This window comes from Eptatretus burgeri, chromosome 3 (genome assembly GCF_056783735.1).
Source record: "Eptatretus burgeri isolate ZD-2024b chromosome 3, Ebu_testis_v1, whole genome shotgun sequence".
In the NCBI taxonomy this organism is placed as follows: domain Eukaryota; kingdom Metazoa; phylum Chordata; class Myxini; order Myxiniformes; family Myxinidae; genus Eptatretus; species Eptatretus burgeri.
In genome coordinates, this window is record NC_140963.1 from 52,158,651 (window position 1) to 52,184,068 (window position 25,418).

At 40.4% G+C, this 25,418-nt stretch overlaps 1 protein-coding gene across 2 annotated transcripts in view; it reads left to right on the top strand.

Annotated features, from left to right (window-relative positions):
- Positions 1-19,022, top strand: part of RECQL (RecQ like helicase) — a 36,401-nt gene extending 17,379 nt beyond the window's left edge. Inside the window, exons 5-13 of one of the 2 annotated variants that reach the window (XM_085873313.1) lie at positions 182-407; positions 1,648-1,814; positions 2,120-2,201; positions 2,651-2,923; positions 5,002-5,137; positions 5,267-5,358; positions 14,425-14,659; positions 14,757-14,889; positions 18,851-19,022. In XM_085873313.1, the coding sequence (XP_085729439.1) occupies positions 182-407; positions 1,648-1,814; positions 2,120-2,201; positions 2,651-2,923; positions 5,002-5,137; positions 5,267-5,358; positions 14,425-14,659; positions 14,757-14,889; positions 18,851-18,958 (1,452 nt within the window). In that variant the 3' untranslated portion in view covers positions 18,959-19,022. The remainder of the gene's footprint in view (positions 1-181; positions 408-1,647; positions 1,815-2,119; positions 2,202-2,650; positions 2,924-5,001; positions 5,138-5,266; positions 5,359-14,424; positions 14,660-14,756; positions 14,890-18,850) is intronic. The other variant, XM_085873314.1, reaches the window with a different exon arrangement.
- Positions 19,023-25,418: the final 6,396 nt, after the last annotated feature.

Here is a 25,418-nt window from a genome sequence, read left to right on the forward strand (position 1 = left end):
AAAAAGATAGCGTTGATTTCTGGGCAGCTGGAGGGAAAGGTGTGGTCTGGCTAATGGGCAGTGACTCATAAATGAGTCATCTCAACTTGTAACGGTGAACGAAAAGCAATCCATGAAATCACCTCTTGTTGTACGTCGAATACATGGCATCAGACCGAAAGTATGGTGTTCTACTCTGCAGGAGGAAGTCCGGGAGGCCATGGCTGCTTTAGCACCAACTGGGAAGGCTTCACGACCCGTCCCTTCAGTATCCACATTGCGCTTGCTTTACGTCACTCCGGAGCGTATTGCACGAAGTAAGCTATTCATGGCAAGACTTCAAAAGGCTTATGAGATTGGCCGCCTGAATCGTATTGCCATCGACGAGGTGCACTGTTGCAGTCAGTGGGGAAACGACTTTCGGCCAGGTGACATCTTTCTCATCCTCTCACTTCAAGACTAACTTTCAGGCTTGTCCATTTGGCTACACACCCAGGTTTTACCCTGCTCTGCACCATTATTAGCTCGCCTGCTCAAAGAACAGAGAGCTATAGCGATACCCCCGGCGTGAGCGTGAGCGTGTGCGTCAGTGCGAGCGTGAAAATGTTAAAATTTTTGGTGCAAGTTATTTTTTCCTTTCTAATGTTTTTATCTACCACACTATTTTTTATACGCCCGATATATATATATATATATATATATATATATATATATATATATATATATATATATATATATATATATATATGGGCGTATTTTGTGCCGTCCGTCCGTCTCTGTCTGTCTGTCCATCCGTCTGTCCATCCATTCCTGTCCGCACTCTAACACCCAAAATTTTAAACCTTCACATTTCATATTTGGTACATAGGTACAGACTGTGGAGATGGTGTGTCGTGATATACGATCGTCATCTACAGTGGTTGCCATGGCAACCAGGATGCTGTTTTCCATCTGTTCCTGTCCGCACTCTAACTCCCAAAGTTTTCAACTTTCATGTTTCATATCTGGTATATAGGTACAGACTGTGAAGACGGTGTGTCGCGACATATGTTAGTCATCTAAAGTGGTTTCCATGGCAACCAGGATGCTGTTTTCCACTTTGTAGCACAATTCTGTTTATTCCTTCTTGTTCGGGCGTATATTGTACTCACTTGCGCTCTTGTTACTGATTACAATATATAATACAAATACATATATTGCTTTAAAATTATTCGTATCAGACTTCACTGCAATGCTTTGAAAAAAAAAATTAATTATTAGACGAGTCTTTTAAAAACGATAAATGTATAAACAGGCGAGCATTGGGTGGCTTTGACACCAATTCTGGTTTAGGGAATCGTTACACAACCAGCAAACACCCTGTATCATTGCATTGTTCATCTGGAAAGTTCTCTCGTCTCAGATATCTGAACAGAGAATTGAATCATCCTCTTGTAGTTATTTTTTAAAATGAAAAATTACTCAAATTGAAATTGACATGAGTAGAGAAATGGGTTTGTGGGAGAGGGGTCTTCATGTGCTGGGTATCATTAGCTCTTAAATGGAGAACAGACATTCTCATAAATGTGATCCAAGTATGAAAATGCAGCACAACATCCCCCCCCCCACCCCGGCCTCCTATTTACCATCTCTGGTCACCACATGCCCCCACTCTGGTTCCTTTTGCAGACTACAAGATTTTAGAAGTGCTGAAGCGACACTTCCCCAAAACACCCATTATCGGATTGACGGGCACAGCGTCTCCACAAGTGATAAACGATGTGCGTGGCCTGCTCAATCTTCCAAATGCACTGCTGTTCAAAGCCTCTTTCAACCGACCCAACCTCAACTTGCAGGCATGCCTTCACATGGCATTCATTTTTGTTTATTGTATTCAATGTTGATCATTAATTTGGAGTCAGCTGTGAAAATGATCTTTGAAACAATTATGTTTACCTGCATGGCAGGATGAGTTCAAATTAAAGTTACTTGTCCGTCGAGTTTTTATTCGCTTGTTTCATGCACATGTACAACGTCCGAGCCTTAGCGGACCACACAGTAGATAGTTTGGTGTTGGTGTGGAAACGTATGCAAGAACATGATTTGAATTGCAAATGACCCCCAAGCTGTGGTAAGCAAGGTCCAAATGTGACGACTGCAGGTCCGAGCCAAGCCCCGGAATGTGGAAACCTGCATGGATAATATGGCTGCCCTTATCAATGGACCGTTCCAGGGACAGACAGGTAAGCCCCTCTAGCTAATTTAGGATCTGCAGCGAACATGCAAATCCGCTTTCATTGACACAACCAAGCAGTTTATTTAAAACGTTTTGATGGTCCTTTTTGCGGGCTCTGTGCTTTGAATTGTTCGACAAAAATACCGAAGATTTTCCGGAAGATTCGGTAATTGGACTTCAATTGTGGTGGCACTGCTGGGTTTTTATCTGTCAGTGCAATAACCTCTTTATTTAATGGCTTCACTCTATCTACTTGTCTCTGTATTGATTTAGTTGAGTGATTGAGGCCTTGCCACTTTGCTTCGCTCGTTTGTTTGTTTCCCCTCGACATTTGTTCCTTAGTTGTTGAGAGAAAATGTCCCATGCATGATTTGCATTTTGAGCCATTCCCATGGCCTGACTGATCACAGCGATAACAAAAATGACTGCATAAAATCCTCCCATTTCATTTTTCAGGCATCGTGTACTGCTTGTCACGCCGCGATTCGGAAACCGTTGCAGAAGCGCTCTGTCGGCGTGGCGTGGCGGCCGCTTGCTATCATGCGGAGCTTTCATTCACCGAGCGGTCACGCGTCCACCATGCGTGGGCACGACCCAACGGAACTGTGCGGGTGATAGCTGCAACAGTGGCTTTTGGAATGGGGATTGATCGACCAGATGTTCGCTTTGTTCTGCATCATGCTATAAGCAAAAGCATGGAGAACTATTACCAGGAGAGCGGTCGTGCTGGTCAGTGGTTAATGGAGGTGTAGGTTGGGCTATAGTGATGAGTTGCCCCCCCCCCCAATCATTATGTAAATAAATCATTATGAAGGGGAGGTTGGGCATTTAAAAAGATTGGTATACCCCATATTGCAGCCATCTGCTACCCCTCCCCTTTGGGAGTGTACTTGAGAGCTGGTAAACAATGCATTTCCCAGTCCAGAATGATGACCACTCTGTGGTTGAAATGGCACACCTGAGCCTTGCCTGCTGTACAAATATACAAGTTAGTTCATTTTTACCTTCGCTGGAGGAGAGGGTATTGCATTTCGGTCCGTTTGTTTGTCTGTTTGTTTGTTTGTTACTTGGCAAAAAAAAAACGAAAAAAGATCGCTTCCGTTTGCTTGTCTGTTTGTTTATCTGTCGGCTCACCTTTAATCGCCTACAGGTCACAATTTTAAACCGATTTCACGAAACTTCACGAAATGGTGGAGTTGGTGGTCTGACAGAATCCTATTTATTTTTGAGGTCAATATGCCATTATCGGCTAAAGGTCAACAACTTTTTTTAAATCTCTAAAATCCTCAATTTCCCTCCGATTGACTTGAAATTTGAACATAGGAACATTTTTACCATAGGAGCAACTATTCATGTAGAATGTTTTATTGATAATTATGATGGCAAAGGTCATGTGGTGTGGCAGCCATGTTTGAAAAACGGAAAAACTTTGCACCTCTATCTCTGAAACCGCACCAAGGAAAAAATTGAAACTTGGCACACAGAAAGTACTCATCATGGGGTAAAAGTGATTTTTTTTATGATGTCATAGGTACTTTCTTTATGATGTCATGATTGCATGTATAGAATGCTACATCTGATCAGTATGAAACTTTTTGAGGGTAATCTAGGAATAAAATGGTCCACAGAAAAAAAAAGAGAAATTGATGACATCATCAGTCACATGATTTGGCATCCATATTGTTTAAAAAAAAAAAACATTCAAAAATCTTCTCTGAAGTGGCTGAACAGATCGAGGCGAAACTTTACAAGCATGATCGCCTATCCACAAGGAACAAAAGGTTCACATATGACGTCACAGGTCACATGGTTTGGCAGCCATATTGGATTTATCCCAAAACCAATAAAAATCTTCTCCCGAATGGCTGGACAGATTGAGGGGAAACGTCACACAAATGTTCCCCAAGCCATGGGTGTACAAGTTTTTCAAGGAATAATTGATCGGTCACATGGTTTGGCAGCCATATTGGATTGAATAAAATATTAAATAATGTTTTCTCTGGAACCACTTAATCAATTGAAGTGAAACTTCACAATTATGATCGAGTCATGATGGAGAATGCATGTTTTAAATTTCAATTTGATCAGACACATGATCTGTCAGCTAGAATTATCAAATATTTTGTTCTGGGTTCTTTTTTATTTTATTTTCTTTTTCTTTTTTTGAATAAGGTTCAATTGGCTGTGCCTGGATGGGTTTGAGGGTGGAGGAGTAGCAGCTGAAATGAAATTCCTATCCAGGTTCCTCCTGATGACTTCATCGTTGCTTTTTGCTTGTTCGGGTTCCTTCTGATTACTCCAATGCAGGACTGTACTTACTTGTTCTTCCATTTGATTTGAATTGAATTTATTTTAATCCCATTTTAAATTCAATTGAATGATAATACAAATTGTCATGGATCAGGGTCAGGTGTCCAATAAAAGCGGGGTTGCATCAAAGTGAGACATCTTGGTTCCCGGTTATCACTGCCAGCAGCTATAAAGTGGCAGTTCTAATTACGTCTCTTATTAATGATGTAACACACCAGTAAACAAACGCCACACAAAAAAGTCCTGGTGAGGGTCTACAATCTCTGATTGCTCTTTTTCTTGTTTAATATGGATTTTCCCACAAACAATATAAACTATGACTCCTGCTTTCATTTTTTTTAAGTACAATAGCATATTAAACACTGGTCTGAAGCACAGAGCTTAATGGATCTTTAATAATAAATATTCAGTTCAGCTCTAAATAATGAAAATAGTCATGAAATGATTCAAATCCTTTACTCCCCAATGTCACCCCATTGTTTCCTTCCTGAACCTAGGCAGGGATCATGCCCCAGCACATTGTGTGCTCTATTTCTCTTTTACTGATGTTTTCCGGCAGAGTGGCATGGTGGCCATGGAAAGGAGTGGGCAGCAAAAACTGTCTGCTATGGTTGCATATTGCATCACACACAGGTGAGTGGGGATACTGTGGGGGAGCTGAGTTAGGCTGGGTTTTTGGGATTGAAATGCTTCTTGTGAGGTGGTCCAGCCATCACTGCAGTTCTACTAGACAGAATCTGAAGAACAAACGATGTTTTTTAGGTGCCGGAGGCAAGTCATGGCAAAACATTTTGAAGAGCCTTGGGAGAATATACATTGTGGCGGCATGTGTGACTCTTGTGCTGGAAGTTCAGGTGTGTAACCACTCGACAGCATTTAAACTTGATTGTCCTTTTTTTTAAGGTCAACATTCAGAAACATTTGTCCATTTTTCTGATAATTTTGTGTACCAATGATATAAGGCCCACAAGGAGCTCATATATATATATATATATATATATATATATATATATATATATATATATATATATATATGTATATATATATATATGTATATGTATATATATATATATATATATATATATATATATATATATATATATATATATATGTATGTATATATATATATATATATATATATATATATATATATATATATATATATATGTATATATATGTATATATATGTATATATATGTATATATATGTATATGTATATATATGTATATATATGTATATATATGTGTATATATGTATATATATGTGTATATATGTATGTATATATGTATGTATATATATATATATATATGTATATATATATATATATACATATATATATATATGTATATATATGTATATATATGTATATATATGTATATATATGTATATATATATATATATATATATATATATATATATATATATATATATATATATATATATATATATATATATATACAGTCATCCCCCGTTTATCGCAGGGGTTACATTCCAACCCCCCCCCCCCCGCGAGAAGTGAAAATCCGCGATGAATGGACGCCTCCCCCAAAAATGCCTATTTTTTTTATAAACGCGGTGTATAAACACAATTGGGTTTGATTTATATCGAGTGCATAATATAAACGCTTGGTGGTGTATTAACACGATTGGGTTTTATTTATATAGAGTGCATAATAAACGCTGGGTGGTGTATTAACACGATTGGGTTTTATTTATATCGAGTGAATATTAAACGCTGGGCGGTGTATAAACACGATTGGGTTTGATTTATATCGAGTGCATAATAAACGCTGGGTGGTGTATTAACACGATTGGGTTTTATTTATATCGAGTGAATATTAAACGCTGGGCGGTGTGTAAACACAATTGGGTTTGATTTATATCGAGTGATTATTAAACGCTGGGTGGTGTATAAACACGATTGGGTTTGATTTATATCGAGTGATTATTAAACGCTGGGTGGTGTATAAACACGATTGGGTTTGATTTATATCGAGTGATTATTAAACGCTGGGTGGTGTATAAACACGATTGGGTTTGATTTATATCGAGTGATTATTAAATGCTGGGAGGTGTATAAACACGATTGGGTTTTATTTATATCGAGTGAATATAAACCTTCCTCTGGCGCTCCATTTCCTTGCCAGAAGCCTTAGAAGGTGCAGGGCGTTTGGGCGGCATCGTGGGGCTTGGAGAAAAAAACGTAGAAAATATTCGAAGTTCACAAGCGAAACTTTGTCTCGTGCGTTGTGTGACTGGTCGAGCACCACGCGTTATAATTTATTGCTTAAATAATTTATATTTTATATATTATTACCGCGATGTACCGGGGGAATCCGCAGAAAAAATTAGTTAGGTTCCAAGGGAAAAACCGCGATGAAGCGGGAGCGCGATAGGTGAACCGCGATATTGCGGGGGATTACTGTGTGTATATATGTATGTGTATATATGTATATGTATATATGTATATATATATATATATATATATATATATATATATATATATATATATATATATATATATGTATATGTATATATGTATATATGTATATATGTATGTATAATATATATATATATATATATATATATATATATATATATATATATATATATATATTGCATGAAGGCCAATGAAATGAATTGCAAGGACATCAGTAGACAATGAACTAATACCTTCCCTTCCCAACATCATCGGGTCAGCTGGGAGTGCTCATCAGGCCAGCCCAATGCTAATGAATGATTTTATCAATGGAAAGCTGAAAAGGGCAAGTTAACCATCATGTGAAGTGAGGTAGGGCTGACATCGTAAGTGTTAGCTGTTAGAGTGAAAACGAGAAATTCGATTCATTTCACTTTTTAGATCTGACGAAAGGCATTGTCAGGTACATCTTGCTTCTCACGGTGGTTAACGTACTCTTATCGGATTTTCCTTGATAAAATCCATTGATTAACTTGTCCTCAGATGCAGACTGACACTAGCCTTCATTAAAACCAGGATTATCTCTTGCAACTTCATCTCAATGCTCAGGTCCTAATAATACATGGAAAAAGTAAACAAATCCTAATAAAGCGCTTATAGACTGGTCGGAAATCTGATAAATGTGCTTCTATAAAATGCTAGTATAGAGGCATTTTTTGGAAAAGTTGACAAACCACTTTTTTTTTTTATCATAATTTGGGTATGCTGAGTCCATTTTTTCTGTCTATCACCCTCTCCTGTGACTCTAAATGCCTCAAAATGGCCACCAAAAGGTTATTTTAGCTATTATTTCCGGTCTTCCTGAGGTCAAATGCACAGTTCAGAAGTGTCATCCACAGGCATAACACATCACCATATATAAACTCTTCGTCCTATCAAAATGTCCTAAAAACAAAATGTCCCAAAACTCTTCGTCCTAACAGCTTGCCTCAAAATGGCCAAAAACAAAATGGCTGCCAAAGATGCTATTTTACTGTATTTTTTGCATACCTCCCTAAATTAAACACAAAGTTGAGTACTCTCCTCATTCAAAATGCATCATGATGTACAAAGTTATACTCAAATATGCAAAATACTGTTATTAGTTTCTTAACATAGGTTTATGGTGTCCATATTGAATTTCAAGATGGCTGTCATTGTTAATCGGTATATTGCCTATATAGGAAATATTTGTAGGCACATTCATATGACGACAAACAGTGAATTAGATTAGGTACAAGCATTTAAACAGTGTTGGGGCTCATGATTGCCAGTAAGAAATTCAAAGCATTTTACACTGAAACCTGTTCTTTAATAGTCATGCTTGAATAGGTAAATACATACTAAAATTGTCAACATTCACCATAATAACATATACCATCCCATTGAATGTCAAGAACTTACTGGTAGTACAGAATGCTACTTTATATGTATTTAAATGTTTTGTCCTGTATACCATCTATGAAATATTTAGTCATATATAATACATGTGATGTTATTTTTTCGCGCTCACGCTAAATAAACTCCAAACGAAGGTTCTGGAATAACTGACTATTGTCCGCAAACACCGCTTATCACATACACTGAGCTTTTCATCCTGGACAGCGTTGCCCAAAAATATCCAGTCGCAATGTGCAAATAATTGTTCACCACAATTTAATGGAATACTCATCTCCCTGCAATGTCTCATATGGAAATGATCGATATCTCTGCAATTGTGTCACTCAGTTATTCATTCACAGTTCTACTCATTGCGACAGTTGTCGTTATCCTTGCATTTGCATTGTGATGTGCACAACATACGAGACTTTCTGCACTTGCACCGTAAATTAATACAGCCAGTGTTGCAGTTACAGGAAATCAGTTCCAGACATGACTGGGGTACAGGTGACAATGACATCAAAATGGGCACCAGTTTGTCCTCGCTCTGTTTCCAACCCATGGACTCGGGTGGAGGCAGATCTGGGTAGTTCAGATGTGCGTGTATCCACACTAATGCCTGATAATGTGAACGCTTCACATGGAAGAATAGTGCATCACTTGTTGGGGGGGAGTGACTCTGGAGCTGTTAGCATCATGATAGACATCAGTACTTAATGAACAGTACTGGTTGAGCCTTGTCCACTGTGTCAACGTTGTGCATATTGTACAATTTGCAGACAAACAGCTCCACATCTTTAGCAGTTCCTTCTGTAAGATCTCCATTTCCAAGATTTTGCAGTAGTCCATGATGCTCTGTAAAGACTTTCCATGCAGTGGATTTGCTGTGGCCTGAGAAGAAGGATGTCACATCACTTCCAGTCAAAGCATGGAAGGCTGGAATGGTTTCCAGCACAGTCAGACCAAACGGCATCTGTCCCACTATTGTGTGAACAGGTATATATTTTCTTTTATTGGCTGTTCCTGCTTTGAGCCAGAGTTTTGTGCAAGACATTCGAGGGAAGTGAGCCAGAAGAAGAACCAGAATGTCAGTATCCCTGGCTTGAACCACTATGCTGTCAGCTTGGCTTTTAACACAGTGTAAAATAATACGGGTGTCAACCTCTTCATGACGAACTTCAAGCACCGATGTGTCCACATCCGGGTTGTTAGATTCAACCCTCTCCTCATCAGTGAACCCACCAGCCACAACGATGGTTTTGTCATGTTGATCACACCCTGCCATCTGCTCAGAGAGAAATCATGCCAGGTCTGCCTTTTTTCCCCCCAAGGCCAGGAAATTACTCCAATCAGCTGGCAAGGGCACCTCACGACTGTCAATGACTCTTCGAATGGGTCTGATGCCCTTGACATGCCTCTTCCTCGTCCCAGATTTAATGGACACCTTATAATATCTGTCGAATGCAACATCAATGCGGTCAAACAAATGTCCTATCTGAAGGACAGTGTTTTTGAAGACATCAGCCAGATCTCCAAATGTAGAAAGTCCATGTGGCTTCCCAATGGCAATCACCAAGGTTTGTCCATCAATAATAATGGTTGCATTGTCACCGAGATCAGCTGGTGCCAACATCGGTGGACATGGTGTTTTCGCCTGTCAGAACTTGAGACAGAATGCCTTTGGATCCTGTATGGATGTCACCATTCATTTCTGCCAGTGCAATCAGCACTGGCAAGAGCTCATGGGACAATATTTCATCTAGGTTGACCCTCCGTCCTGCTTCATTGGCAATGATCAGCCGCTGTAGGATTGACCGGTCTGCCTTTAAGACCTTGTCTTTGCTAGCTTTGGAGCATTTTTTTCTGCATCGAAGAGGGATGAAAATGTCAATGGCTTGTTATTGTGCAAAGGGTCACGAAATTTGACCTTCTTTTACTCACATGGCAAAAGCCTATCTTCGACAAATGTGTTGCGTTGCTTTTGTCCTTTGTGTTTTGCATTCAGATCATCTCCAATCTTTTGGGTGGCAAGGTCTTTTGTTGTGATGTTTTGCAAGACTGGAGACTTCATTCGCAAATATGTTGAATGATAGCAATACTGCCATCAGGTTGTCTTCATCTTGGCTGTCCTGTTTTTGTCTTCCTTTTGTAGATTCATTGTGCATTGGCTCTTCGTCCATGTTCAGTTGGTACATTTCTCTGGTTTCACATGACATGTGGGATCTACGGTTGTAGGACAGGGCCCACCTGCTTAAGGCTGTGGTGGTCTTGGTGATACCAATGATGCCACCTCCCTTTTTCTCCGTCCCGTTCAACCGTTCTTGCTTTTGGTCTGGATCAACCTGGTTCAACCTACGCTTTGATCTTTTCACAACAAAATTTCAATTTTGAAATTCATGTAGCACTTCTGGTGGAAGTTGGTGCATTTCATTCACATGTATTGTTCCCCATCGCGCATAGTTTGTGTGATCATAACGCATGAACAGTGGGAAGTCGATTTAGGAGAAATAGTTGCTGGCCATGGCAGCCATCTTGAAATACAAGATGGCCACCATTGCCACTAATTAAAATGCAGACAACATTACATTTTGATAGGACGAAGAGTTTATATATGGTGATGTGTTATGCCTGTGGATGACACTTCTGAACTGTGCATTTGACCTCAGGAAGACCGGAAATAATAGCTAAAATAACCTTTTGGTGGCCATTTTGAGGCATTTAGAGTCACAGGAGATGGTGACAGACAGCAAAAAATGGACTCAGCACACCCAAATTATAATTAAAAAAGTGGTCTGTCAACTTTTCCCCAAGAAATTCCTCTTGAAGTCTGATTTCCCAAAAATCCGACCAGTCTATTATTCTGCACGTGCAAGCTCCCCCCATGAGCATCAGATCACTGGAGGAGAACAAAAATAAATAGCCATAAAACATTTTGAAAATGCAGGTGAAAGTGAAACGAGGCAAATTTCAATTGGTGATAATTGCATGTCATCATGATCCTAATTTTTCATGAATCCTTCCTTCTATTAAGAAATGCAGCTTCAGAAAATTTACCAGAAATGTCTGTAGAGGCATCCATCCCTTGTCCATGAGTGGTTGAGATGCATACGTGGCGTCTCATCAGCTACAATTGATTCTTAAGAAACATGTCCACACTCAACTCGCAGAGAGCTTGCCTTCCCTGAAAATATTCCAGCCTGTTAGAGAAGGCTGCACACTGTTTCGGGGTGGAAGAGGGGGGAGAATTGGGGGGGGGGAAGACATATTTAAAGTGAATGCAGCCTTAGTCTTTGGTTGTAGCGATCACACACAGCCATGTTTTAAATGTAGGTGGGATGGATATTTGGTCTTCGAGTGAGGAGTCATCTGGGTGGGACTTTCTCAGTACCCATTTAAATAAGAGCACATTCATTTTTTTCTGCACGAGTGAGGTGAAATTGACGATGAGGTATTGAACAATGGCAACAATTGAGCACTATCATCAAGGGAATTAACAAACAGGAAAAGAAGAGAGAGATAGACAGACAGACAGCACTGAAATCAGCAAGTAAGAGGGTGAGGTTAGGCAGGGTAATCTCTCTCTCTCTCTATCGAGTGCAGCCTGTGGCTGCTGGTTGCATCATTGGTTGGGATACGGCTATGCCGCTGATGCAGTGTCCCCCTTACCAGTACACTGGTACTCATTTTGCCAACCTTGGAAGGATGACAGGCTGAGTCAACCTCCTGGTGTATATTAATTCAGCAGCCAACGGGGCTTGAACTCAGGACCCTAGGATCTCAAGCCACCACCCTAACCACTAAGCCAACACCAGGCTTAGGCAGGGTAATGGGCATAATAAATATCATGTGTCATGTCGGGGATGATATGAAATGGTGGTACAATGCCTGCTTATAGCCCGAGAGGGGAGAGTGAGAAAACTGCCTTTGGAAAGTGGTTCCATCGTTGGGAGAAACAAGGAATAAAAGAGCTGACCTGTATATACAGTCTGGATTTTGGAAACTCAACCCAAAGGAGGTTACTGGAAGAAACGTATGCATCCTGCAGTAGATAGGGAGGGTCAGAGGACAGAGAACAGAGGGAGCAATATCGTAGCTAAGACAGGACAAAACAGGAAGACAACAGACCTTTCTGCGATATGAAAGCAACACACCTTGATCTTCATCCTCATTGTCGGAGATACCAATAATGTTTAGAATGTAAAATTCTGAAAATGAGGTGGAAGAAGCAAAGCCGACATATTTATGGTAATTTCCCCCAAAAAAGTGTTTGTCTTTTATTTAATGGTCCAATAACTATGCCTCTCATATTAATTTGTATGAATATTTAAATGAAAGGTGTGTATATATATATATATATATATATATATATATATATATATATATATATATATATATATATATATTAAACTTCACGTCTGAAGATGAAGACCTGTGTGAGTAGGTAGAGGGCTTTGTACCTCTGAGCTCTGATTCACTACGATGAAATCGCTCAACTACCAGTTGGGATCCTTAAGTGAAGAAAAGAGAAAAAAACCAATTCATCCGCTGGTTAGTTCTGAGCTCAACTGACTTGGGCCATATGTGCTCTGGCAGCTTTATCAGCAGGAAACTTGCAGGTTGGGATGTGTGGAATAAAACTCAGTTTCGAATCAGGTTTCAAATGCAACAGAGTTGAATCATTTATTCATACATGCATGGAGAGAGAAGCACACAGTATCTGCATAGAATCTCTCTGCCTGGGAGCTCCAGTCAGATAGTTCTTTTACACACTCGAGCAGGTGAGGGTGCGATTACATAGCGTAAGATGGTTGAACAGATAATGATGCATCTGGCAGTAAAACCCAGTGTCAGTGGCATTTGGCACAGTGTCGGGATGTCAACAGAACTTCGAGGATGGTTTTTGTTGAGGCTATCATGTTCGAGTAACTTAACAGCTGCACTCCTACATTAAAGTGAAATGGACTGGGGGAAAGATTTGTTGTGGGATATGATGCTCTGAGCCAATGGACAGGCTTTTGGTCAGTCTTGGAATTTAGACTTTGTGACCTGGTTTTGGGGTGGCATTTGGTTATGTTGGTGAATGAGTTGAGCCTTGAGCTAGGTCAGCGTATCCCACAATTAATTGTTCCTCCAGTTCATGTCCATATACAAATCAGACATTTCACATAAACAACCCTGCAAAGCCTGCTGTTCCTTGAGCTGTTCGGACAAGAGCCCCCTACCTTTTCTCTTATCAACTACTCAAGCAGCCTGCACATCCAGAGGCTGTGTGACCTTTAACATTCCTTTCTCCCCCGGAAGTCCAGAGCAGGCTTATATGGGTTGAGTCACACAAGGTCAAACAATGGAAAAATACAAACGGTTCATATTAGTCATAAAGCAATGTGGCACGCTGTGTATGTATATGTACAAGTTTGAGTGTATGCATGTATGTGCACATGTGTATGTGCAAAATTACTTCTACAGATAACGAGGGGTAACGCAATACAGAAACGAGAATGACACTCGGTAGAGCGCATTTCTCTGCTCGGCTGAACAGTTTGTTTTGTATCTCACCGATAGGCCAGATCTGCATCCGGACCTTAACAAAAATCTGATCAGCTTGTTCTTGTCACCTACCCAACTCATCCCCCAAGTTTGTCTTAATCCATCCACAATCTTTTGAGATATCCTGCTCACAGTCAAAGAAACAGTCAAACACGGGTGAAAACATAACCTCCATCCACCTTCGGTGGCGGAGGTAAAACTGGAATTTGAGCACAAGGAATGATTATAATCCATCTGCAGGAACCTCCAAGAACATGACCATCCCAGCTGGAGTTGAAATTGGAAATGGTCATCCCTTTCTTTTCCCCACTGTTTTTGATCGGCTGCTGGGTGTAGCTTATTCTACCTTTTAAATTGATATGCAAACTTGCCATCCACGTTTGCAATTGTCAGCCTCTTTCTGATATCATGAAAACTTCGTGCTTCACTGTATCATAGCTGTGGATGAGGAAACTAATTTATGCTTTCATTATATTTAAATTCATTCAAGCAAGGAATAGGACCAAATTTATCCATGTAATTGTTTTGTGTCCAGGCTTGATGGAGAGAGAGGTCAGCAGCCATGCTCAAACAGTGTTGGCAGTGGCACAACAGGCAGTCCACCGTTCTGTGAAGCTGACCCCACTGAAGCTGCTCGAGGCCAGCATAAGCCATAAACCCACTCGTGCACAACCCAGTTCAAGTGGACTCGACTCGAACTCGAGCCCAATGCTCGATCGGCAGGCCTGGGAAAACCTCATTCTACACTTGCTGCTCGAGGGTTATCTCAAGTAAGTGAAGATGTATGGTCTAAAAAGAGGGTTCTCCATCATATATGTGCCATGGGACATCACAAGATGTTTTGCCGTGCTACCCCAAACCCACCAGGGAAGAATACAACTTTACACCATACTCTACCATCACATATCTATCTCCGGGGTTCTGGGCCAGCAAGCTTGATGACCCTGAATACAAGCTTTCCGTTTGGCTTCCCTCTTCACCAGATCAAGCAAACAAACAGGTGTGTTGCAGCATTTGGGTGTTGCAGAGCAAGAAGCCATCTTACTGTTGAGAAAAATAGTGCTGACCAGAGCTAGAACCGTTTTGCTTCAAGTTTATAATCACAGAGCAGTTTCGTCCGCAAGTAGTATTGTACAAGTCTTTCTTTCAGATGTTTAAGATAATCATTTGGACCATAAGTTTGGTTAGAAGTCGACCATGGGAGTGGTATTATCACACACTCGCTGTTAACCAGAAACAAACTTAGTACAACATTTTAAAAACCAAGCTATGAGCAGTGTGGGGAAGTGAATTGTCAAAGTCCTGTTTTATTTGTGTATTTATTTATTTATTTATTTATTTATTTTATACTTCCATTTGTGGTGGCATGATTTTCATGATTTCAACTGGCTCTGAACAACGGTGCATCGCCACTGCTAAGTATGGAGGCACCGCTGATGCAATGTCCCTATTACCAGTTCACTGGTACTCATTTTGCCAACCTCAGAAGAATGACAGGCTGTCAACCCCACCTGGTGTTAATTCAGCAGCTGACGGGGCTTGAACTCAGGACCCTAAGATCTCAAGCCCACCACCCGAACCACTAAGCCAACACCAGGCTTGTATGGAGAATAAATTAACTTATAAAAGTCAAAGCTGAGCATCTTTTCAAACTCCTGCATATATTTCCTATCATGAGATTCATAATAGATGCTTCAGCCCAATGATAATCCAGGCTGTGATCAAGGAGACTAAGTTTCAAAGGTTTTCACATGTATGACAATGGTGTTACCTTGTGAGAGCTCGCTTCCCACTATTTTAGATATGAGAGAAACGGAAATGAATCGAGCTTGAATGATGTAAAAGACCTTTGGACCAATCTACGGGAGGGAATGGAATGAGATGATAAATGTAAAAATGGCAGAATTTGTCATCTCTCTCTTCTCTCCATGACATACTTGTATGACTGCCCTTCTCCTCCATTTTCTCATGAAAGTGTACCCACCCTTACATAATATTGTTGCAGGAATGTGATGGGGGGAAAGGATGGGTGGGGGTAGTAACGGTTGTAATGTAATCCAGTTATGCCATTAGTACATGTTTAGCCAAAGCATGTGGTATCTGTGTGAAAACAATAGGTCACATGTGAAGAATGTATGAGGAGATGATAATCGTGATCTCCCTCCCATCCGTGTATCTAAACACCCGCTTTTTCTCCCTCCCTTTCTTAATCCTTTAAATCATTCCCTTGTTATCTGTCTATGTGTTTTGATTTATAGAGAAGTGTCTATAACCAGCTTCGAGCACCAGGAGAGAACTGTCTATAACCAGCTTTGTCTCCCTTTGAAGACTAGCGTGACGCACGTCGCAACTGCATGCTTGCTAAGAAGCATCGCAAACCACTGGCAGTGTTGGGCATGTTGTGGGTCTGATTGGCCCATGTGGGAGAAGAGCCAATGAGCGTGCAGTTGCAGGGTGGACAGAAGTGGAGGGGTGGGACAGTTCGGGACAGAGCTCCGGCATAAGAGTTTGTTGGGGGACCAAGCAAGGAGGTCAGCATAGTTTGGAGCTGACATTTGGTCGAGAGAGTCGAGAGGGGGAGCAAAGAGTGCAGGACTGTGGTGAGAGACAACGGCACCGGACAAAGAACGTGTGTACGAAGAGGCCACGGGGCCTGGATGCGACGCCGCCAGACCCGTCTCCACCTGTGGAGAGCTCCGCTATCTTTATCTACCCCAAGTGAACCCAGCACTGACCTCACATTGGCATTGTGTGGGGGATCAGGTTCTTTCTCTTCCTTGTCTCATCATTTTCCCCATCTTTACTTTCTGTAGTACGAAAGAGAAAAGAGTAAGGGCATTCAGCCAATCGAGATATCATGGGCACAGGTTTTTATTTATTTATTATAATTGTATCGTTGAATTATCGTAATACGTTTATGTTGCTCTCTTCCCTGGCTCCCTTATACTATTTAATAAACATGTTTCTCAACATTGGTGTGTTGGCCTGGAATGTGTTTCAGAATTGGGCATTATAACCACGGTGTCTGTTCAACCTTGGTACATCCTAATAAATGGACAAATTGGCTGTTGGCGACAGACAGATTCTCATTTGAGTTTTCTGTACATCGTAAACCGAAGTAAAGATCTGTTCGGTTTTCCCGGTGGATGACATATGGTCTCTGTAGACAGTCCATCGCAAAATTGGGGATCGTGTTGGTGGCGAATTTGATGAGATTACCGAGCGTTCCACCCTTACAATATGTACACTGTTTCTTTGTGGGAACATTGTCAATAGAGGAATTACTGTTTCCATTTGGGTAACAGAATAAATTTTTTGTTGGAGGTCACTTGCTGTTATACATTATTTACACAAGAATGGATACATTTTGACCACCACTCCCCCCCCCCCCCAGTACAAAATATACCTTCAAACGTGGTGTCCATGGCATAATTCGACTCCCAGAGCAAATATTTATGATGATAACAGACAACAAGTAAAACATATCTTTCAAAATGTAAAAGGATGTAGGGATGATATGCCAAAACGAATGCAAACAAGGTAGGGATGGTCTCAAGAGATTATCATGTGAAATGATCCCTACACCTTTATTTGAGTAGTGGTTGATGCCTGTCCTTCGTTCCGTCCATTTGTAATGATAGTGTACATTGATTACAGTTCAAACACACACACACACACACACACACACACACACACACACACACACACACACACACACACACACACACACCTTGTGGTGATTGTGAACCCAAATCTATAAAGATTTATTGTGTAATTTGCAGACATAATCATTATTCAAAGAAACGTGTCGGGATGGTTTCACATGATGATCTCTTGTGACCATCCCGACCTTGTTTGCATTCGTTTTGACATACCATCCTGACATCCTTTTACATTTTGAAAGAAATGTTTTTTATTACATACTTCTGTACTTTTTAAAACATGTATTTATATGCTGGAGAGTTTTATTTTGATTGCACGATTAAATAGCTTGTCAATTAAGTGACAACACTTTGCATGAAATGGTGTTGCAATTATACAATTGGCAGCAATAATTAGTGGGTTTAGCAATACAATGTATGTGGTAGAGTAAATAAAACCAGTGTTTTATGTAATACTGGCGAGGTTCCCATGCTATGCATGGGAGAGGCTGGACAGCCGGTTCGTGAAGGACTTGGGCAAAAAATGACAAATCTGCAAATGCCAAATCCATGAATGTCACGGGTAGAACCCCACAAATAATTTCCTCATTCTCCTTTAAACTCAATCTCTCTATATTATCAATCCAATCACAAATTAATACTATACCATGAATAGAACAAAATATAAAACACTCGTGAGGTAAACAAAGAGAAACGCCATTCTGACGTTGCATCCGGATCAGGAGCAGCTTTGTATGGATCGAAACTCAAAATCATAATTATATTGAGGAATTTAAGAAACCTCCCACCCACCTTAGGACACCGGCTGGGATCCCATAACGTTCCACAGGTTTGGCGGGGCTAGCCCCAAAACTGAGGGAGTAGTTAGGGGACAGACAGACAGACTCCTGCTTTATAATATAGATGTGCAGTAGATATAGTCCCCAGACTTATCTTGTGAATTCATTGGATATGGAAGACAGAACATTTGCATGATGAACAAGAACAGATGAAGACAAAGCCTTGAAAAGGTTGATATATTTTTTTTAAAGGATTTGTGTTGTATTAAACCTTTGGAGTGTTCGGGTCGTCCCGACATCGGAAGTCAACTGACTTCATGATATATGGGTTCCACAACGCGAAGTCAAATCCACTTCTCTTTCTATGACTCCGATGAACCCACTGACAGGAAGCATGACATAATGGCAATTGATATACAGTACAATTATTTATATAAAACAGGCCCACCAGAATCTTCGACATTTCTTACATATCACAGATGGAGTTTATCCTAATTGTATTGCCATCCTTTATCCACAGGAAAAGAAAAGCAGCAAGCGCAAAGAACAGTTTTCTGAGAACTACCGGAGCTCGAAGAAGGGCAAAGACATGGCTGAAGACTGCATGGAAAATTTTATTCTTCCATGAGACTTCATCTAATGATCACATATTTCAATAAAGCAATTTCAATCCTGACAAGTCTCAGTCTCTCTCTCTCTCTCTCTCTCTCTCTCTCTCTCTCTCTCTCTCTCTCTCTCTCTCTCTCTCTCTCTCTCTCTCTCTCTCTCTGTCTCTGTCTCTGTCTCTGTCTCTGTCTCTGTCTCTGTCTCTGTCTCTGTCTCTGTCTCTGTCTCTGTCTCTGTCTCTGTCTCTCTGTCTCTCTCTCTCTGTCTCTGTCTCTCTCTCTCTGTCTCTGTCTCTGTCTCTGTCTCTGTCTCTGTCTCTGTCTCTGTCTCTGTCTCTGTCTCTCTCTCTCTCTGTCTCTCATTTGGTTTCTGGGTGCGGTGTCATGGCCGCCTTAGGCTCCTGCTCTGTGTTGTGAGATCTCAGTGCTTTTTTTTTCTTCCCCCTTCTACCTCCCTTTTTCCTCTTTTTCTTCCCAACATGTTTTTGGAGGTTGTCGTGTCTTCTCTATCCCTTGTATCTTTGAAAGAGCGAGAGCTGGCCTATTTGGGTGTGGCCTACCTGCTTTGATGAGGCCTTGTAAGGTTGGTCCTTTTATTTTTTTTTCTTTACTTATAATGCATTTTCCTTAGTTTTTAGTGTAATCGTTTTTTTTTAGTTTGACCCCCCTTTGCTTTGTTAGGCTCGAGCAAAAATGGGGAGATAAACCGCTGATATGGCAGTTACACGCACTAAGTTTGAGGCATTTGATAATTTTAACATTGGTGTCAGTGTGACCACTACTTGGCTTTTTTCACAAGATCTTGATTATTCGTTGTTCACCTTGGCGTCTTGCTTTTCTATGAAGGATGTGTCGTTGAGGATGCACCTCAATGTGTTACTCAGGGATCTCCAGGCTGCATTGATACTCGGGAGAATGATTTTGGATTGCTTAATGAAGAATATAATTTTCAAGGATTACTGTGCAACACTGGGAATTTGACAAGTAAAGCAGGTGGTGAGGCTGATGTTGATGGAAAACTCATTCACAAGTCGTCACCAGCACTTCCTGCTGAGATCGAGAAGAATGGAGGTGTTTCAATCCTTACTACCCCTTCATTGATACAAAATCCCAATCATTATCCTGGTTATTCAACTGAGCCAGTGAATACCAGCCCTCAAGAACAAGAAACCGAGGTTACTGCTCCGGTTGAACGTACTGAGTACCAGCGTACAGTTGAGGAACATTCTGGCAAATCTTCAGAGTTGTCAGGACCTGAAATAGTGACTGGTCAGACTGATATATATGACCCAGGTGGGGCCGGGTCTGATTTTTCAGAATCAAATGATGAAGCCGAGGTGACTGAGTTGTCTGAATCTTCATCGTATCAGTCATACAGAGCCCCACAACTTATTCTTGCCTTTCTGAATGAAACGTATCGACACCAAAATGTGATCGTTAAAGATCACTTTCCTGATTTAATTTCATTTGTTCAAGCTGAAAAAGACATCATGAGGAAGCCTGTTGAATTCAAGTTAACAAAGTCACAGTTTCATCGTGATCGAAAGGTTGTTACAAAAGCGGGGACTGAAATTTCTCAGCAACTGCTCAAGCCTTTGGATAAACATGAAAAATATTATTTTTGGAACCTTAAATATGAATGGCGGTGGAGCAAGTCACAACCACCAGGTTCAAGTGAAAAGTTTGTTTGATCGTAAACAAATAGATATACTTTTACTCGAGGAAACACACATAATTGAAGATGTGGAGTATGATTGGTGTCACCTTTTTCAGGGACAGTGCTTTTTTAGTAATTCGTCTTCTTCTTCTGCTGGTGTGGCCTTTTTATTCAGACCTGAGCTCGTACCTGAATCATGCCACTTCCAAAGAGGTTATCAAAGGCCAGTTCATCTCTCGAGAACTGGTCATCAATAATTTCCATTTTACACCATTCAATGTGTATGTACCCAGTGAGAGTGGAGAACGAAGAGCCTTCTTTTTGTCTTTAATCACACTTTCTCTCAATTGATCTCGATGATTGTATGTGCATGTGGGTTAATTTTAATTGTACCTTCGAACATGTTTTCGACAGAAATACAGCAGAACCTCACCCTGAATCCTATGCCGATTTGTCTAAAAAAAATTTCGGCAATAGGTTTGTTAGATGCATGGAGGCAATGTCACCCCAACGAATCTCAATATCAGTGGAGACATTGGGCTAACAGGAGAGCATCCTTTGCTCGACTTGACCGGTGGTACATAAACTCGCATTTCAGGAATGCTGTTTTCTCTCTCGTTCACTTTCCATCCTTATTTTCCGATCATCATTTAGTTACCATGGGCCTCTTTTTCCCTGAACCCTCACATAAAAGTACGTACTGGAAATTCAACACCAATCTTCTTGAAGATACTCCGTTTAAAAAAGGCTTCTATACCTTTTGTGCTATCCAACTCTCAAAAAAAGCCTCTTTTTCTTCATTCGAGTTATGGTGGGACAACACAAAAGCACAGATTAGAGTGTTTTGTCATCATTTTGTTTCAAATGTTACCAATGTTAAAAATACAACAATGGCCCTGTTAGAAGCTGATATCATACAGTTAGAGAGTAAAGTGGCCAGATATGGAAATAGGAGAGACCAAAGGATATTAGTTGAAAGAGGACCCAATTGAGAGAACTGACACAAGAGAAAGCAGCAGGGATGTTGATCAGATTAAGGATAAACAACATAAAGGTTTTAGATACTCCCAGCAAATCCTTTTTCCAAATGGATTTTGTCAACAAATCACAAAAGACCGTTTTTTTCTCTGGTAGACTCGAGGAAACATGGTTGTTAACTCCAGTGATGTACGGTTGTGCATTCGAGATTATTTTTCAAAAATTTATGCAAAACATAAATGAGCAAACTATGGAACTTTGTGAGCAAACTATGGAACTTTTAACTTCTCACTTTCCTTCCATCACTGAGCCCCAGCACCTGAGCTTGGACTCACCAATCACATTGCCTGAGCTAACACAGGCTCTTGCCGGATTGAACTCGGGGAAAGCGCCTGGAATTGACGGCTTACCAGCAGAGTTTTTCTTGGTGTTTTGGAACTTTTTGGGCCCTGAGTTATTGAATGTCCTGGAATCATCTTTGGTAAATGGAGAACTGCCTCTAAGTTTTGGAAAAGCGGTGGTGTCTCTTCTACCAAAGACTGGAGACTTACGGCAGATGAAGAACTGGCGACCAGTCTCGGTATTATGTACGGACGACAAAATATTGCCAAAATTGTTGGCCAGTCGGTTGAAGACGGTAATTGGTGATCAGAACTACTGTGTCCTGAACAGATCAATTTATGATAATATTTTTTAATCAGAGATTTGCTGGAGTGTGATTCCATGGAAAAAAGAATTTGGGATAATATTCCTTGACTTAGAAAAGGCATTTGATGGTGTTGATCATGTGTTTTTGCATCATGTGTTGGAAGCATGTGGTCTTGGTATCAATTTTAGGGACTATGTATCCGTACTGTACAGCAACATATTTAGTGTTTTTAAAATTTATAATGAGCTCGTCTCTCCAATACAGATACAGAGAGGAGTGAGGCAAGGGTGCCCCGTTTCTGGATTATTATTCTCCTTGGTTATAGAACCACTTCTAATTCTATTCAGGAAAAATCTTTCAGGAGTAACTGTGTCCACCGGGATTCCTTCACTTGTTGTATCAGCTAATGCAGATGATGTCGCTGTGGTCATTAAGAATGATATCTCTGCATTTGTTAAGTGTTTTAATCTCTTTTGCTTGGCATCTTCGTTGAACTGTAACTGGAACAAGAGTAAAGCCTTATGGGTTCCCAGTCTTAAAAACAATCCGCTGGAGACACGGTTAATTCCACCGGTGCATTTGCCTTCAAAGTTAAAATGGGTGGAAGAGGGAGTCAAATATCTGGGTGTGTTCCTGGGATCCCCACTCTATGTCCTTCAAAATTGAGATGGGATGGTTGAACATGTTAAAAAAAGATTAGGACTATGGAAGAGAGCCCCACCCCACCTTTCCGACAGAGCTAGGGTTTCAGTTGTAAATAATTTGGTTGCCTCATCTTTGTGACATAAGTTTGTCTGCCTCCAACCACTGGAAGTGCTACTGAAGACTGTTCAAAGGCTACTGGTTGTTTTTTTTTTCTGGAGTGGGTTTCACTGCTTGCAGCCAAATGTTATATGCCATCCTTTGGCTGAAGGTGGCCAAGGACTTGTCGACATAAAAAGCCGTATAATGGCTTTTCAGCTATGCTCCACTCAGATGTTGATGCACGAGGAACAGCTGCCGAGCCAACTCCTGGCCCATCACATCTTGCAGCAAGCAAGTGGGCTCGGTTACAGCCTTGAACTCTTCTTGATCAAACTCCAGCATGTCGATATACCTCATCTTTAAACATTTTATCAGAGTCTTTTGAATGCTTGGCAGAGCCTTTCGGTAAGTCGCCAGCAGGAAACGTATGCGACAAACATGTTTGTGGAAGAACCCCTATTTTACAACCCATTGTTTCCTGAAATTCCTTGAAGCCATGACCTTTATCAACACTTTATTGCAGCAGGCATAATCAAAATACTACACTTCCGCTACGATTCCAGGTTGGGGTGAAAAACAGTGCCGGAGATAGCAGATATGACAAGAATACGGTCAAATAGGACGATCGGCAAAATCTGAAGAGAAATTGTGAAAAAAAGTTCTCAACTTGAACTAAAATGGACTCAAGAAAGGTTTGTGACAACAAATGACTTCGGGTTTCCTGGATTAATTGTACGACCGAGTCAGAGATTTATCCTCCATAAGCTCAGGAAAAAAATATTTTTTTCAGAAATATAGCAGTAAGGACCAACAGACTGTCTACTCGAGGACTCTCCATTGAATGGAGTGGCCAGGTGGAAAAGACTAATGCCGAAAGGGCTCCCATCTGAGCCTATATGGAACTCATTCTATCGTAAGCTGGTTGCTTAAAGGACTGGAGATTTACAGTGGTGACGAGCACATAGGGTCATTCCTTCGAATAAGTTGTCATTTTTCTACCATATCTGGGTGATGCCCTTTCTGCATTTGTACAGATGATTTGTTCCATGCATATGTTGACTGAACAAGGCTTGTGCCATTATTTCAATGGCTGAACCACATGGCAAAAAAAGATGCAAATTACCTTCTCACTAAGATTGTTTATTTTCGGGTGGAAAGAACAAGTGAACTCATAACTTTTGTTTTTCGTAGCCACAGCAAAAATAGCGATTTATTTATCGAGGAAGGAGAAATTGAAAGGAAAGCCGATTGTGATGTGCAATGTTATGGTTTTCTTCAATGCCTTAATAACAGCAAGATTAAAACTTGAATTTTGTTTTTCTAAAAGTGAAGAGTGTTGATGACTTTAAGAAGTCTTGGTGTTGTGAGGGGATTTGCAAAGTTCATGAGAACAATTTATTGATATCCCTGTGTTTTTTTTATTTATTTATTTGGAACTAGTAAAGGTGCCCGTCTTAGACGGGCGCCACTGGCAACATATGGTAAAAGACAGATAGCATGAGTGTATTTTAAACAACATATTATATCATTTTTATCCATTGATTATCATTCAGGTTTTCCCCTTCGACTGTCCCACAGTAGCTCCACTTCAATGACATTACCACATAGTTTAGTGACTACACAACGTGTACCATTCGTGAGTTCTGGAGGATCCATAGAGCGCGTTAAAATTACAGGGCACCGTGCGGGAGTGTCGGTAATCTCTCCAAAGCTCTCGGAAAGCCTTAAAATGCATCACGATCGGTTTGATTGTGAACAGATATACGGACGGACGGACATCAAGACCAGTTTTATGAGGTCATCATGAAGGTACTGCTTGATATTACGCATTGAAATAGAGATATTAATACTCAAGTGAGTTTTTTATATGTCTATGATTGATAGCTTATTGACAGCTCAATAACATGAGCAATTTACTATGGTGTATAGTGATTAATAACAACATACTCCACAAAAGGTTTTACAAACTCATCTTAGTGGTCCTCTAAAAAATGGGAAACATTTTTATTTATTTTTTGTGCAATAATTCCTCCCATTTTGCAAATGGAGAACATGAACTGTTTAACTGCCATAATCATCAAAACGAATTTTGAGGGGCTTCTTCGGGAAGATAATAATATCATCTATATTAATATTTTGGCACGCCCCTTTTTTTGTTCCACCATCAGCTTGTTTAATTTCATGCAGTAACAAAAATCTGATGGTGGAACAAAAAAAGGGGCGTGCCGAAATATTAATATAGATAATAATAAGATTTAACTACCATAATCATCAAAACGAATTTTGAGGGGCCTCTTAAGGAAGACAATAATATCATTACTATATATGTCAAAGCTTGTTTCATTTCATGCAGTAACAAAAATCTGATGGTGGAACAAAGAAAGGGGCGTGCCAAAATATTAATATAGATGAATTAAAGCAACAGAACATGGGTATTGTAACCTTAGAAATGTTA